Source organism: Pyrus communis, chromosome 15 (assembly GCF_963583255.1).
Source record: "Pyrus communis chromosome 15, drPyrComm1.1, whole genome shotgun sequence".
NCBI lineage: Eukaryota > Viridiplantae > Streptophyta > Magnoliopsida > Rosales > Rosaceae > Pyrus > Pyrus communis.
The window spans coordinates 1,427,752-1,440,999 of record NC_084817.1 but is presented as its reverse complement, the minus strand read 5'-3'; the positions used below and the strand labels follow the sequence as shown (position 1 = coordinate 1,440,999).

General features: G+C 35.0%; 1 protein-coding gene, 1 long non-coding RNA gene and 1 pseudogene across 3 annotated transcripts; 1 reads left to right on the top strand and 2 right to left on the bottom strand.

The window, feature by feature from the left end:
- The first annotated feature begins 2,567 nt into the window (after nucleotides 1–2,567).
- Nucleotides 2,568–5,049, top strand: LOC137717987 (uncharacterized). Of its 2 annotated transcripts, none has more exons than XR_011065843.1 (5): nucleotides 2,568–2,897; nucleotides 3,215–3,355; nucleotides 4,264–4,383; nucleotides 4,538–4,620; nucleotides 4,722–4,859. XR_011065843.1 is itself a non-coding variant. In XM_068457517.1 (5 exons), exons 1-5 carry the CDS (start codon nucleotides 2,679–2,681, stop codon nucleotides 4,854–4,856), a joined length of 711 nt encoding a protein of 236 aa, XP_068313618.1. In that variant the 5' UTR covers nucleotides 2,568–2,678; the 3' UTR covers nucleotides 4,857–5,049. The 2 variants fall into 2 exon arrangements, 1 of the variants encoding a protein (XP_068313618.1); XM_068457517.1 differs by having other exon boundaries at nucleotides 4,525–4,620; nucleotides 4,722–5,049.
- A 186-nt stretch (nucleotides 5,050–5,235) lies between these two features.
- LOC137717988 (uncharacterized) lies at nucleotides 5,236–10,100 on the bottom strand. The gene is made up of 9 exons (XR_011065844.1): nucleotides 9,634–10,100; nucleotides 8,534–8,602; nucleotides 8,190–8,280; nucleotides 7,995–8,049; nucleotides 7,578–7,663; nucleotides 6,631–7,033; nucleotides 6,309–6,442; nucleotides 6,061–6,118; nucleotides 5,236–5,427 (listed from the first exon to the last, which is right to left on the bottom strand). It is a non-coding gene; the product is annotated as an uncharacterized lncRNA (long non-coding RNA).
- Nucleotides 10,101–10,883: 783 nt separating this feature from the next.
- LOC137718048 (peroxidase 9-like) lies at nucleotides 10,884–12,243 on the bottom strand (annotated as a pseudogene).
- Nucleotides 12,244–13,248: the final 1,005 nt, after the last annotated feature.

Genomic DNA, 13,248 nt, shown 5'->3' with positions numbered 1-13,248 from the left:
AAACTGTGAATGAATGGTAAGCCCAAAGCGGACAATATCGTGCTACGGTGGTGGAGCGGGCCCGGGAAGTGATCGGTCCCTGGCGGGGATGTGACATTTTTGTCTTATTATTTCTATAAAAAAAATTAATATAAAATGTTGACGTGGGTTAACCGTGACCACATAAAATAAAAGAAAATGGGAAGGGTATGGGATGAGAGGGCAAACAATCCAGGTTCATTGAGTATATGTATTTAATACAATCACAATCTAACCGTTTTGATGGTGATTGTATTAAATATATATAAGTATTATACCAAATCTTTTATGTTATAACACTTGATGCATTAATTGTTTATATGAGAAAATTATTCGACCATTGCATCCAACTGTTATTACACTATATTTTATTACTTGTAAGGGGCTTGAAACTCATTTACACTATGTGTTGGATGAAGAAATTTAAAATCATTAAAGAATTTTAATAACGGAAATTGAAATGAAGGGATTTTATTTTTTAGAATTTTCTTGTTTGGTTAATCTAAAAGAACAATGGAATTGGATACAGAATTTGTTATTTTTAAACTCTCAATCATAGAAATTGGGAAATGACACCTATTTATATGGAATTTAAACTTGGAAATTGGAGGTCCCGAATTTTAAGCTTATTTTCAACACGGAAATTCTAAATTTTTATGTTTATGAATCTAAACAAGAGAATTAGTGCATGTCAATTTACAAATTTTAACTTTTATCCAAGTTCCAAATTTATTTTCCTCATCCAAATATAATGTTAGTTCAAGGATTTGTAGTCGAAGTTATGAGTTCGATTCACCTACTAGGTAAAACTTGTATCAAAATAAAATATTTTTTCACTCATTTTATAATTATAGTTAACAAAGTGACTAAACTAAATTAAGCTTTAATTAAGTAGGTAAGTGTGTTCTGTCTATTCCATGTACGTAGAACAATGACTACAAACAATAATATTAAGCAACAAAATTTTCAGTGAACACATTCTATTATATTAAATGTCATAATACAATTGGTTGATATTTTTTTTTACAAATTTCCAACCAATTATATTATAATACTTGATGTATCATGCTGTGTTTTCAACACATTAAAAAATCTCTTAACCACGAGGTAGAGGTACATATATGCAGTGCATGCAATACAATGGATATTCTGAAACAAGAATCATCCAGCTAATAACTCACGATTATTTTACACTAATGATTTTGATCAACTACCAATTAATTAAGAATCAGTCATTTTATAATGTCAGCAAATTTGCATGATTCAAAACGAAAGAACGAACGAACGGAAGCCATAAATAAATTAAATTGTATTCACTTATTTTGTTGTCTTCATATCATATTTAATTTTAATTTAAAGTTTGGTACAAGCGACCTACTTTCCTCCCTTAACCTTCAAATCCAACTACTAAAATAAATGAAGTTCCGACAAATAACAAATTCATAAATTAAATTAAAGGCTTTCCAGAATCAACTTGGTGAACAAGGACGTACACTCTGTTCACAGGGGTGGTTTGGAAAACAGAGGCAGATTGATTGTCCGCCCTTCTCATACGATGCCCTTTTCATGTTTTTCTATTTTGTGCTATCACGGTTAAGTTACGTCAACATTTTATATAGATTTTTTTTGTAAAGATAATAAGACAAAAAGTAATAGGAATATAAAATGTTGACGTAACTTAACTGTGACCGCACAAATAGGAGGGCATGGGAAGGTGGTGTAAATTACATCTAAGCATTGAGTATATGTATTTAATACAATCATAATCTAATCGTCTTGATGGTGATTGTATTAAATATATATAAGTATTGTACCAAATCTTTTATGTTATAACACTTGACACATTAAATGTTTATATGAGAAAATTATTCGACCATTGAATCCAGTTGTTATTACACTATATTTACTTAGTTTTTCTACAATTTTATTACTTGTAAAGGGCTTGAAACTCATTTACACTATGTTTGGATGAATAAATTTAAGATCATCAAAGAATTTTAATGACGGAAATTGAAATGAGTTCGATTCACCTACTAGGCAAAACTTGTATCAAAATAAAATATTTTTTTCACTCATTTTATAATTATAGTTAACAGAGTGACTAAACTAAATTAAGCTTTAATTAAGTTGATGAGTGTGTTCTGTCTATTCCATGAACGTAGAACAATGACTACAAACAATAATATTAAGCGACAAATTTTTCAGTGAACACATTCTATTACATTAAGTGTCACAATACAATTGGTTGAATTTTTTTTTTCATATTTCCAACCAATTATATTATAGTACTTAGTGTACCGTGCTGTATTTTACACCAATGATTTTGATCAACTAACAATTAATTAAGAATCGGTCATTTTATAAAGTCAGCAAATTTACATGATTCAAAACGAACGAACGAACGGGAGCCATAAATAAATTAAATTGTATTTACTTATTTTGTTGTCTTCATATCATATTTAATTTTAATTTTAAAGTTTGGTACAAGCGACCTACCTTCCTCCCTTAACCTTCAAATCCAACTACTAAAATAAATGAAGTTCCGACCAATAATAAATTCATAAATTAAATTAAAAGCTTTCCAGAATCAAACATTTTATGCTTTCATTTGTCAGAAATTGGAAGAAAAAAAAGAGAAAAAAAAGAGAGGGAGGAGGAGGATGGAGGAGCAAATTGCAAGTGTGGTGGTGTTGGGGGTGATTTCATGGACTACGGCGTTTCTGTTCATACGAAAGATGCTTCCGAAGCGATCGTTCGACTTCTGCAACCGCCTTGTATCCACAGTTCATGCAGCCGTGGCTGTGACCTTAGCTTCCCTCTCTGTTCAAGATTGGAACTGCCCTGTGTGCCCTCTGGCTTCAACTTCTTCTCCTCGTCAGGTATTTTGTTTTTGTTTTTTTTTTTCGTGGGAATAATAATCTTTAAGTTTTATAAAATAAAATAAAAAAAGATGCTTCGAGAGAGCTCGATGCGAGTTGCTCGGTTAGAGGCTGTTTGATAACTATTTAGTTTTCAACTTCTAAAAACTTGTTTAATAACTGTTTTCTGCTTTCAAAAAAATAAAAGTTGAAATTGAAAACGAAATGATTATCAAACGGCTACTTAGTGAAATTCAACCTTTCTTCTGTTAAAAACTTGGCATGGTGTATTTTTAAAGAATCTAACTTAAAGTGTTTCTGCTCTAATATATACGCAGTTGAAAGCACAGTCTGTGAGCCTTTCTTATCTCATATACGATCTTGTGTGTTGCCTCTTTGACAAGAAATTCAATCCTGATAATTTCTTCCACCATTTGGTCAGCATTGTTGGCATTGGAGCAGGCCTTTCCTACCAGAAGGTAAACTAGTTTCTTCCTGTCATCCACACATTCTTGGTTAATTTCTATTATTTGACTCTTTTCAATTCATTTGATCCAGTAGTCGGAAATTGAGAAAGGCATGTGAAAGATGTAAAAAGGTGTGTGCATAGCCCACCCTTTTCCTATTATAAACAACTATGTGAGGTGTATTCAATTGAGAATTGAGAGACTTTAATAGATTTATAAATCCATGGATTTTTATGGAGTTTAATTGATTTGTAGAGATTCTATATAAAATTTTAATTCAATTCCCTCGAAATCTCATGGGGAGAGGTGATATTTTTGAATGCTTAAAATACACTACGAAATCTCTCCAATTCCCTTAATTCCTCAACTTTCTCAAATTCTTTAAAATTAATTTTTAATTGAATACACTTGGAATGTTATAAACTTCCTTCAAATCCTAATTGAATACACTCAGATTTCTAAAGATTTTAATAAACTATCTTAAAATTCTAATTGAATACACCTTGAATTTCAGAGAATCGCTTAAAATTCTGATTGAATACCCTTAGATTCATTAAAAAAATTAAAATCCCTCAAAATCCCAATTGAATACAGCCCCCTTAATTTCCTCCCATCATGAGTTTTATAAAGTACGAGAGTCATTGTATTTTGACACTTGATCTCACGTTGATTCCATTTGGTTATGACTGATTAGTAGATGCTAATTACATTTTTCTTGATTTAGAAGTGTTCATAAATTATTTACTTCATATTTTACTGAATTTATCTCTCGATATGTATCAAACCGTGATTTGTAGGAACAATAAACAAGGCAAGCATCGTTCTTTCGAATTAAGATTAGTCATCATAACTCATAACGTTTTCTCGAACTGAATCTGAATTCTAGCAATGATATTCTTATTCGGTGCTAAATTTGTTAGTGTGGGTCGGAGATGGTGGCAGCATTGTGGATAACAGAGTTGTCCAGCCCCTTCCTCCATATAAGGGAGCTTCTCAAAGAGCTTGGTTACAGAGACACCGATCTATACCTAGCAGCCGATGTAAGTTACTTAAAACTCGAACTCTTCATCGTTCCTCATTTCTCCCACACATTTTTCTTATATAATTGCACAAATAATAAAAACTAAAGTTTAAAAACGAAATAGTTATTGAACGAACCCTAGTAAAAATAGCATGTATAGATTTTATTTGCAGTTATATTCACGGTTGCAAGGATGGTAGGCGGGCCTTATCTCACCTACGTAACCCTGTCTGCTAACAACCCATTCATCATCAAGGTATTTTTCCTTTACCTCGAACTGAACTGCTCGTCGAGTAATGTACTCTCACTTTGATTCTAAGTAAGTAAACATGTCATTGAGCTGTTTGTGTTCTTCAGGCGATGGCGGCAGGGTTGCAGCTGGTGAGCACTTTCTGGTTCTACAAGATTGCGAGGATGGTCAAGTACAAATTGACCAAGAGGACGACTACTGCTGCTGCATCTAGGAAACAAGTCGATCCCCACAACCCATAAAACACGTAGCAATTGAAATTTATCTGTTTGAAAGATGTACTACTTTACAATTATTTTTATGAAAGTTACCAAACAATTAATTGGGGTGTATTTATGGAGTTGTATGTCTTAGATGATGATACTAGATAATAAGCCCGCGCGTTGCGACGGGAACCAACTGTCATGAATGAACAGAGGGGACACATGAGTAAATGAGGTCAATAAGATAAGCAGCTTGGCTTTTATATACATTCAACTAAGTATGGCTTATTCAAGTACACCAAGAATCGCCACTATATTTGAAATGAATTTGGTGGATTAGAAACACAATAATCTCACGCAACTAAGATCATCTAATACTTTCAACACTATTTGCAACTCAACTACAATATCTATTACTCAAAAACCTAAATTTCACAAGAAAATGAAGAGAAAAAAATGAGCAAAATTTTTGGTAAAACTCAATAATTGTTTCTAAATATACCTTCTCAGAATTTCAGCACCGCTTTGATGATCTATAAAGAAGGCAGCTTTGGAGAGTTTGGAATCGAAGTAAGGCATAAATTTTGGTCGCGGCGAACTCGTCCCATAACTTCAGAAACCCAAATAAAAAATATGATGATTAAGTAGAGCAGCAAATGATTACACATATGTATAATAATATATATAGAGATAAACACACACACAAATTAATGTTTCAATTTGTATCTTATCAAAAGCTTAAACCTCCAACTAATCATTCTCTCCCAGAGGTCATCAGAAATGTGATTCTTCTGAGAATCGACGTTTAAGGAGAGGATTTGTTCGTCCCCGGGAAACCACAAATACAATCAAATAAGCTGCCTAAAAGAACATTAATAAATGAAAAACACAAAACAAAGAAATAATGAGAAACCAAAATATGCATCTCAAAATCTAATCACTTTTTAGCCTGCTGGCCATTTTTAGTTCTTGAATTTAGACAGTTAAACCATGACTCAGCACATGAATGAAGTGAGAGCGTGAAAGAAAAGTGGGATACGCTAAAGGTCATCCTCGAGTCATGCATTAACTTTCAAACTGTTTCAAAATAGCTAACATCTTTAACAAATGAATAACTTAAATGCTTAAGTTAGCCATAGGAAGCCTGCAGAACAAAGTTAAACACGAAGAATAAATAAAATGACAGACAGATTTAAACAGCATACCAAAAAAGGCGTGCAACGCTGAATTCTTCTCGACTTACCTATTTAGTGAGTTATTGGACCTATTTAGAGAGTTACTGGACTGAAAAGAAGCCAACTCTGCAACAGAGAAACAAATGGAAAAGTCAAAATCCAGAAATCCAAGTTTAACTCAATCAAATATAATAACCAATGAAAGTTGCAAGCTCCAAATACTCAGCAACGTAGACAAAGAAATTTGTTTTTCAAAGACTTAAGTGGTCCTCTATTTTATTAATTATCGTTTGGGAAAGGAAATTTGAGACAACACCTTATCAAAGAGAACCATATATGCATTTAAGTCATGGTACAATGGGCAGCATTTGCTGCTGCAGTGATCTAATGCTTTGGCAATGTTCAGAGCAACTGTTAGTCGTATAGCCCACTCAATGGTCTGATTCTCCCCTGTCAAGGAAGTGTGAGGTGAATTTATACCTGAAGCGCTTTGAAAAGATATAGGCAATAAATTTCAGAGGACACTTGTTAGGAATATGAGAATGGGAAAAGTCACAATTTATAACATCAACCTCATGTGGGGACTTGGCTAAAATTTATAAAAAGCCATTAAACTAAACATAGTTAGTTCTTCGTACCTTTGTATGAAGATCACACAGGAAACGTTAGCATTCCTACATGCTATGTTGGAATTTGAGGGGTTAGATTACAGCCACATTTGAGTTCGACATCGAAAGTAAGGCCTCGCTGGTGTGCTTCCACACCACATACTCTGTAAAAGAGACAATCTCAGAATCAGAAACACATAGATAAGAAACACACACACTATAGATATAGCAAGAGAAACTTAAGACACGAAAAGTTCAATCAAAGTGAGTGAAATCAACCTTTTTATTTTTTAACCCAAAGCATTGAAAGTAGCAGAAACCATTCTTTTGTTCTCTTTCTCCCCTCTTCCAGTGTCATCCCTCACTCTTTTTCACCCTTTGAAACGATAATTGATAAGGAAATCCCATAGATTCAGAAATCTAACCCTGAAAACTGTAATCCAGAACCTTCATGAATCACTTCCACAGAAACACACCGATCATAGTAATTTGCTGATCAATTATACCAGTGCATTCATCAAATAAGCATTTCCAAAATACACACTTAGCAGATAAACATAACCTACGGCACAAATTCACACGGATCCACAACCTACAAAAACAAAGTGGCAACTGAGAGACCGTTTGAGGGATTTGAGACTGAGCTTCTTCAATAAACAACATACCTAGAACTCCCCAAGCTTTCAAATGGAAATTAAACATTTAAATAGCTTATATTAATTTAACAAATTCTTTATTAGTGGAGTAAATTTATAACCACCTATTTCCTGGTAGGAAAAAAAATTCAATTTTAAAAAAGAAATGTACTTTTTAGTTCAATTTCCGCAGCCATAGTAATTTATGTGGACTAAAATTAAGATTAAACAATACATCCAATCAACTGCAACTAAACAATTTATAGTAATTTAATCTGTGTTTGTGGATATATGAGAGAGAGAGAGAGAGAGAGAGAGAGAGTAATCTATTATAAAGCCAACCTTCTTTGAATTCACTTCTTGGTCCTCTTGTGGCTTATTACCAAAACTCTCCACTGCATTTGCCGTAATGCCCTCTGCTTCTCCTCCTGCGATAATTATCATTTTGGTAAGTAACATAAGATGAACCAACATTTGAAAAGTATAAGCAGATGGACCAACACAGATAGAAAACACCTAAATTTACAGCAAGATGAAAGCTTAATGGAAAAAAAAACCTGGGTAAAAAATAGCTAAATTTACAGAGATATGCGAAAATAGGGTGCAAACATAATGTGCCTCTTTTTTAATGTGGGTCAGTGAGGGTAAGAGAAAGAGAGTGTGCCCTCGGTGTTCTCACTCTCAGTGCAACCTTGCCTGACAGAGATATGACCTTACTACCAGAATGGAAAGAAGCCGGTAAAACAGCATTGTCCTTACATTGGATATATGCAACCTGCTCTGGGAGCCATGTATCCAAAGTGGTAGATCTCACCTACAAAAGCATCCAAATCATCAGAATAATGCAGGGAAAAATAGAACCGAAACTCATTAGCATAACACATACAATATGGAATTGAGTACCATACAAATAAAAAGACGAAATTGAAGTTTTTGCATAACCGAAAATTATACCTTTGATATATGTACCCCAAGACTCCTGTGGATCCCTGAACATTGCATGCATACGAAGATACCAAGATTCACGCTAGCCAATCGTGGAGCTCTGCACCAAAAAATGGAAACACTACAACAAATTAGAAAAAAAATGTTTAACATATCTGTTTGAGGTTACCCAGACGACATGCAGTATGAAAATATATAGAATGTTGTTTAAATTGAAAATATATGTACTATTGCTGCAATCACATATCTGAAAGCTAAAATTATATTTAAGACCTAATAGCAATTGGCAACTGTTAATTGACTACTCTCTTTGATGACATGCTTCAACTGAAACAAAGGTTCTAGGTAATTACATCTTTTATATGCACGCCTCTGTTTCTCCAAAGATCAGTGACGAAATGCTTTCATCATCCTTTGTAGATCTACAACAGAAACAAACAATGAGAAACATGTCATTCAATTCTTGATTGTTACTAAGACACTTAATGAGGATGGAATTAGAAGTATGTCATTGCACTTCTCGATTGTCATTCCAATATGGATGTTAATTGGACTCTATTAATATTGAACCTATCAGATGAGAAATTAAACAGAAGAAAAATCAAAAGTTTCTTAAACTGAACATGCTCATGAAGGGGTAATAGGTTGCTGATACAAAGAAAAAAAGACAGATTTTATCTACACATCACCATAAGAAAGAAAACGATCACAAAGTACTTTTTTTCTTGGCAACTTCGTGGAACAGAAAGAAGCAGGATACAAAAGGGGCAAAACAATCTTCTTACTCGTACATCAAAGCAAAAGAACAACCATTATATTAGTATGCCATTATCATCTGGGGAACAAATCCAATTGGCAGCTTTTACATACCTACAATTATAAGCAAAGTTTGGAATTCACAAAAAATACTGGGCAAATACTAAGACTGCCATTTGAAAAAGCTAAACAACAACAAACTTTGACAAATTAAATACAACTAAATTCAGATGAAATTCGATATATGAAGACATTCTGAGAAATCAAAGGCTCTGAAACCAATACCATATTTCATGTGCCTTTTACTGATAGTGAACCCAGCAGCAGAACCAGGTTAAAAATTTGATTTAGAACCTTGCTATCTTTGTCCTTGTAAATATGATATTTTGGCATCGGCAATATATCACAAAAATATATATATATATATATCTGAACTCAAAGAAAATATAGAATGAACATAAAAAAAGGCAAATTATGAACGTTTAGAAGCTAATTTCATTAGCAATTAAAGCAACCAAGCTCTCTCAACATCACGATTCAGAACCCCCCAGAAATTTAATGAAAATTTTTCTAATCATTCAATTGGATAAGACAAAATCACGAATTTTTTTCTAAAGCCCAATTATATTAAATCACAAATTTGAAGCAGATTTTGACATGCAATAAGTCAATAAGATAGGAATCGCTTCAGACTAACCTCGATGGCAGGGCCTCCGGAATCGCCCGATCCGAACCAAGCTCCCAGGTTATAGGGAGATGCCGTTGATGTGAAATTCAACACGCAAACCTTTGACGCAGCTGTGACGCCTTCCTCTCACCAAATCTCTATCTCTCTCCCTCCCTGTCTCTCTTCTCTCTCTGCTCGCTCGCTCTCTCCCGACGCCATGCTCTCACCGAGTCCCACTGCAGCTCACAAAGAAAGGAAATGAAAGTCGCTAACCCACCCAACCGGTTCGAAACCCTACAGACTAAAATGACCATCGCACCCCTGCCTGTCCACGATCATCAACACGAGTCATAAAGATCTGCGGCAGAGATAGTTAGTGGCAGCCTCGTAATGACTGATTTATACGTACAATTCCATTTTCTTTAAGTCACAAAGGCGTTTGGTTGCGAAGAACATTCCGTTTTATGTTCCGATGTATGTACAATAAGTAAAAGGTTCAGAAGATCATATTTGTGTACCAATCGGAATTTGATTGGCGGCCGACGGGGGGTGGCATCCGTTTATTTGATGTTGTGCTTGAGATTTCCGTTCAAAAATTTCGGAATCGAATCACATCACCATCAAAATTTGCGGCATATTTGGAAATTTTGGAATCAGAGAAATTGAGGAACATAATTCAGAAATTCATTTATTTTATAAGCTTTCAAACATTCTCTAATGCTGTACGTTTGATTGCTCCATAATTTGGGTCACGATTTGGCACATTAAATCGACCTTATTATTTTCCCTTTTTTACTAAGATTGGAGGTGGAAGCGAAGCTGCTCGGATTCAATTGACACTGGTTATTCTACAACACATATCACCACCTTTTTCTCATAACTTAAGCTAATTCAAGGGCTTAGCTTTGAAACTTTAGTATTCTAGGCATTTGTTATCAACACTTGCATAACGACATTTTTGTATGTATTGAGCAAAGTGTTCGTTGGCCAGGCAGACAGCAACATTCCAGCACCAAAACCCCATCTCTCATCCCTAATAACCGCCTTCCAGCGTCAGGGTCTTGATGAAACAGACCTGGTTGCCCTCTCAGGGTACCCAATAATTACTCGATTTTCTCCTTTGTAATCATATTATTTACAAGTGATCCCTCAACTTCGTACGTTCTTCTGATTTTCCCTTTGACTTTCAAGTTAGTTTTGAGCTTTCTAATATTTTTTGTTAGTCAAAGGGAAAATCAGAAGAACATACGAAGTTAAGGGATCACTTGTAAATAATATGATTACAAAGGAGAAATTTGAGTAATTATTGGGTACCCTGAGAGGGCAACTAGGTCAGTTTCATCAAGACCTTGACGCTGGAAGGCGGTTAATAGGGATGAGAGATCGGGTTTTGGTGCTGGAATGTTGCTGTCTGACCTCTTTACACTGCAGTTTTGGAGTCCCTTCTTCCTAGTGGCAACACCCAATCAGGTCCACCGCTCTGTTCCATTCCACTACATACACCAACCAAGTTGATCACTTGTTAGTAAATTAAATAAGTCACAATTAAGTAATAGTTCGGGCTATGTAACAGACGTTCGTTCCTTATGTATAAACCGACAGTCGAGGGTGTCATTAGTTTGCTTACTGGTACAATGGATCCCCTAGCAGCAAGAGCGACAATGTCAGTGAATGACACAGTCAGGGGACATGCTTCTTCTAGCTTGGCCTTGATCTCATCGATCACTTCAAATCCTCTCAGAGAATTCATGTTTGGTTTTGCTCCCTTTTCGCTCTGTATATGGTCGTGCTGTTGTCCAGTAGCATCGACGTGTCACAACCCTGTCGTCCAATCATATATTTAGCTTTCGCCATGAATGTAAATATAATAATAATATGAATATGCAAGTAACAGTATTTCAAAGTGATAAAAACTAACCAGAGCAAAAGTCATGGAAGTGAAGCCCAAGCAAGGAGGCAGCCGCCCGGAGATCCATCTCAATGGCCCGCTGTAACACGGAGATGACAACGTTGTTAACCTGACGGCACAACGATTGATAGAATTGTGGGAAAAGATCGTGAGACCCACTCGACCCGAAGTTGAAATCCTCCAGGTGAACGGCGGTAAGCGTGGCTCATGAGACCACCAGAACTACAAGACCTAAGAAAGTTCCTCTGAAGACTGCCGTTGATAATTCAAGTCCAAGGTTTTGAGTGTATGGTTTACTCTCACTGCACGGTGACTAGTTAATTTATAGAGGTGAATTAAAGGAAGAAATCGAACCACTCCCACCTACTACTTTGGATAAAGAGCTGTTCACATTGTTTCTGGTGTCACCTGCTCCAAGGAAGAATATTTCTCTAACATTTTATTTTTCTCCACTTTTGGCTGTAGAGAGTTTGCATCACTTTAATCAATCAATATGTAATATTGCCTAACTGGCTAAAATCCCATTTTAAGCAAACATACGAAGCTTCCTCACAGTTGCTTACACAGCTTCCTCACAGTTTCTTACGCGGTTGGAATATTGGGTTTAGGGTATATAGATGAGGGTGACCTATGAAAATGCCATTAGCAGCAAAACAGACTAAAACTGGAAATAGTTTCAGCTTTGAACCGTATGCCGCTGGAGCTTCAGTTTTGCAGAAGATGAACAACATGACTAGACGACAGCGCAACTCCTCAAAGTGGTTTCATACTTGTCATTTCAGGTAAGTTTGATTGATTCAATCACGATGATTAGCGTTCGACTGCTATATACAGAAAACCTAAGTTTGATTTATTCAATCACGATGATTAGGGTCCAGGAGGAGTAAGAGTAGGCCCTGATGAGTTGAGGATGTTATGGCTTTTAGCTCTGTATTGCAGTGACCACAGTGGCTTTCTGGTTTCAACACTGCCATTTGTTGGGTATAAGTTTACAACGTAAAGCATTTCTACCACAAAACTGAAGCTTCTGTTTACGTGCAACTTTGGAGACGGATTATTTCTGAAATTCGACCCTTGGATGAAATAAGACGCGATACAAGGGAGATTCAGTTTGACAAACCACACCCGAAAGAAAGAAGACGCGCATAGGAAAGGATTTGCTAATCAAAGAAAAGATGTGAGCAGGATCTGAAAAATTCTTACTAGCATTCATCTTAAATTGTTTCGCTTTTCCGAGATTCTGTATTTCGCGACGCTATATGCTCCGAAATCAAAGAGAAATTCTAAGACCTGATTTCCATTTACTCTCACAAAACCAAAACCAACAGTTGCATATGTTAGACTTGAGAAATTGAAAATCTTTACAACTTCAGTCGTTAAACTTCTACTTGAGGTAATAACATTTATTGATTTGATTTGAATATTGTGCAATAATTATTTGTTCATTATAATTAAGGTAAGTAATAACATTTATTCATTATAATTAAGGTGGGTAATAACATTTGTTCATTATAATTAAGGTGAGTAATAACATTTATTGATTTGATTTGAATATTGTGGCACAAGTTGTAAATAGTTAGTAATAATATGTCAATTACTTTTCTACTTGGCAGTCTTTTTCAAATTTAGGTTTTATTTGGATGTTTAGAATTAAGTGACGTTTTATCTAGAGAATAAGAATTGTAAGAATCTATATCTAAAGAACCCTTAAAATTATGGTTCTGCAACTATTTATA